The following is a 2,808-nucleotide window of genomic DNA, read 5'->3' on the forward strand; positions in this document are numbered from 1 at the left end:
AGTAGCACTGAAAAGTACATCAACTGCTCCCAAATGGGAGACATAATGGACTAGAAAAATTTATATTTTCTAGTAGCATTTAGTTCCTTCCATAGATGTGGGATGAAGCCCCTCTGCACATCAACATCTGAACTTAACAGTGACTTGGAGAGAACTCCAAAGCGTGAGGGAGAGAGGTTGTGTGTGCTCGTGCATGTAACATAAGTAATTAAAACGTGATGCATAATGAAAAAGGGTGCTGGGATTTGCAAGCGGGAAGAAAAGACTTTTGAGTCCTTGGAATATTATGGAAATTGCTTGGATTTAAACAAAAATGCTGCTGGAAAAATGGTGGGTTTAATTGTGGTTCTGAACATACCGATTTGCACAGACGTTTTGTGTTTGTGAATAATGTGCATCCAGCAAAGACTAGTCAGAACAGAAATTAAATATTGGAGGGAAAAAAGATTAAATAAAACCAGTTACTCATCTTGTTTCAAGATTTTTAAAAAAAATGCTTTTCGTGTTTTGGAAGGAAAGGCTTGAAAATATCTTATGAGTATTCCAAAAATACTGACAGGTCATTTTCACTAGGTTAAATTGAAAGCATTGATAATGTATTTATTTGGCATATTCATGCTTTCAATTGGAAACACTGGCAATGTTGAGTGTAATGACAAGAATGAAACTAGATCTGAATTTGTATTTAGAAAGTCTGAAAAATGTTTGTGGTTTAAGGAAGACCCCGTATTTGGATATTCTGTCCGAGGAGCCTCCCTGCAAGCGTGTGGTCTGGGAAGACTCAGTTCTGTATTGATATCAGGCCTGGGTGAAACAGTGCTACCTGGTTTTTATTCACGTAGAAAGAGGTGCGTGCCTGGAACGGTGACAGACACTTCTAGAGTTGGCTCCCAAAATACAGCAATTTGCACGATACTTGGATTCACTTCTCTGCAGAGAGAGAACGACTGTGCTATGCTGTGTGAGAGTGCTGTCTTGTCTGCTGTGGCACAGGCACACCGCAGCTGCTGGGTGAAACCCAAGATCCCAACACCCACACAAACTGCTGGCGCCTTAATTTTATATGACACCATTCACATGGTCATTTTTTTGTCTGTATTTTTATTGTGGAATTTGCAAATGAAATCAGGTTTGCTCCTTGTGCAGTTGTTGGTCTGGAGCTTTCAGGTTTGACTTTCAGAAACAGTATCCGCTTTGCGAAATGTCTGAAAATTGAAGTTGCTAGAAGAAACATTTTTGTTGTTCTGTTTTAACGTTGTTCTGACATGCGTTGAGTCACAAAGGAATTGTGTTCACCCTTTACAGGTGGAGATGCTAGAACGGAAGTACGGGGGCCGTCTCATAACCAGACATGCTGCTCGCACCATACAGACAGCTTTCCGCCAGTATCAGATGAACAAAAACTTTGAACGTCTTAGAAGTTCTATGTCTGAAAATCGTATGTCCAGACGCATTGTACTGTCCAATATGAGAATGCAGTTTTCCTTTGAAGGACCTGAGAAAGTCCACAGCTCTTACTTTGAAGGAAAACAGGTTTCTGTTACAAATGACGGGTCAAAGCTGGGATCCATGGTACCATCTGAATGTGGTGACCTTGGAGAGTCAGCTACAATGAAGTCTCCAGCAGCTTCTACTGATTTTGCCGATGCCATAACGGAACTGGAGGACGCCTTTTCCAGGCAAGTGAAGTCCCTTGCAGAGTCCATTGACGATGCGCTGAACTGCCGTAGTCTGCACTCCGATGAAGTCCAGACTCCGGATCAAGTCAGAAGTCGTGAAATGGAAAGGGATAGTTGTGCTCAAACCAAACCAGCAATTCACAACGTGGATCACAGGAAGCTGGATGAGATGACAGCGTCGTACAGTGATGTTACATTATATATTGATGAGGAAGAGTTATCTCCTCCGCTCCCACTCTCCCAGTCCGTAGACAGACCGTCCAGCACAGAGTCTGATTTGAGGCTCCGGACTGTGAACTCTTCTCAAGAGTACTGGTCCATGACCCACAAAGATGATAAGATAGACACTGACACGAGCTGCAGGAGTACCCCGTCACTGGAATGTCAGGACCAGAGGATGAGGATGGATCATCTACCGTTGCTAACTATAGAGCCACCCAGTGACAGTTCAGTGGACTTGAGCGACCGCTCGGAGAGGGGCTCATTAAAGAGACAAAATGCATATGACCGAGGGGTCACTAGTCAGCAAGGGAGCCCAAAACACATCCCTCACAGTATTCCTGCCAAGATGATATCCCGAGAGGAGCAGGAGGCAAGGCATAGGGCCAGGCCCATAGAGAGTCATTTAGCTATCAATGGCACAGCAAACAGGCAAAGCAAGTCAGAGTCTGATTATTCCGATGGAGACAACGACAGCATCAACAGCACTTCCAACTCTAATGACACAATAAACTGCAGCTCAGAGTCCTCTTCCAGAGATAGCCTGAGGGAGCAAACCTTGAGCAAACAAACGTACCACAAAGAAACTCGCAACAGCTGGGACTCCCCTGCCTTCAGCAACGACGTGATCAGGAAGCGCCATTACAGGATCGGACTGAACCTTTTTAACAAGTAAGTGCAGCATTTCCTCCCTTTCTCTCTGCCTCTGCTAGAAACAGAGCCACCAAACCAGGAAGAGTTTTTCTTCCCTTAGATAAGTAAGACTGGTGCCTGTTACTGACTTTGCAGTGAAAAAACACACTGCTTGTGGTGACTGTTCATGTTAGAGTACTTCCAAGTTATCTTCATAGTTAAACAGCTTCAGGGGGAAGGAAAAAATAGAATTTTGTGTGTGTGTATATATATATAT

General features: G+C 43.7%; 1 protein-coding gene across 1 annotated transcript in view; it reads left to right on the plus strand.

The window, feature by feature from the left end:
- Window positions 1–2,570, plus strand: part of LOC103782001 (IQ motif and SEC7 domain-containing protein 1-like) — a gene marked incomplete at both ends in the record, with an annotated part of 6,737 nt that extends 4,167 nt beyond the window's left edge. Inside the window, one exon of the mRNA XM_008949731.1 lies at window positions 1,306–2,570. Coding sequence (XP_008947979.1) covers window positions 1,306–2,570 — 1,265 coding nt within the window. The remainder of the gene's footprint in view (window positions 1–1,305) is intronic.
- Window positions 2,571–2,808: the final 238 nt, after the last annotated feature.

Source organism: Merops nubicus, unplaced genomic scaffold (genome assembly GCF_000691845.1).
Source record: "Merops nubicus isolate BGI_N331 unplaced genomic scaffold, ASM69184v1 scaffold50611, whole genome shotgun sequence".
Taxonomy (NCBI): domain Eukaryota; kingdom Metazoa; phylum Chordata; class Aves; order Coraciiformes; family Meropidae; genus Merops; species Merops nubicus.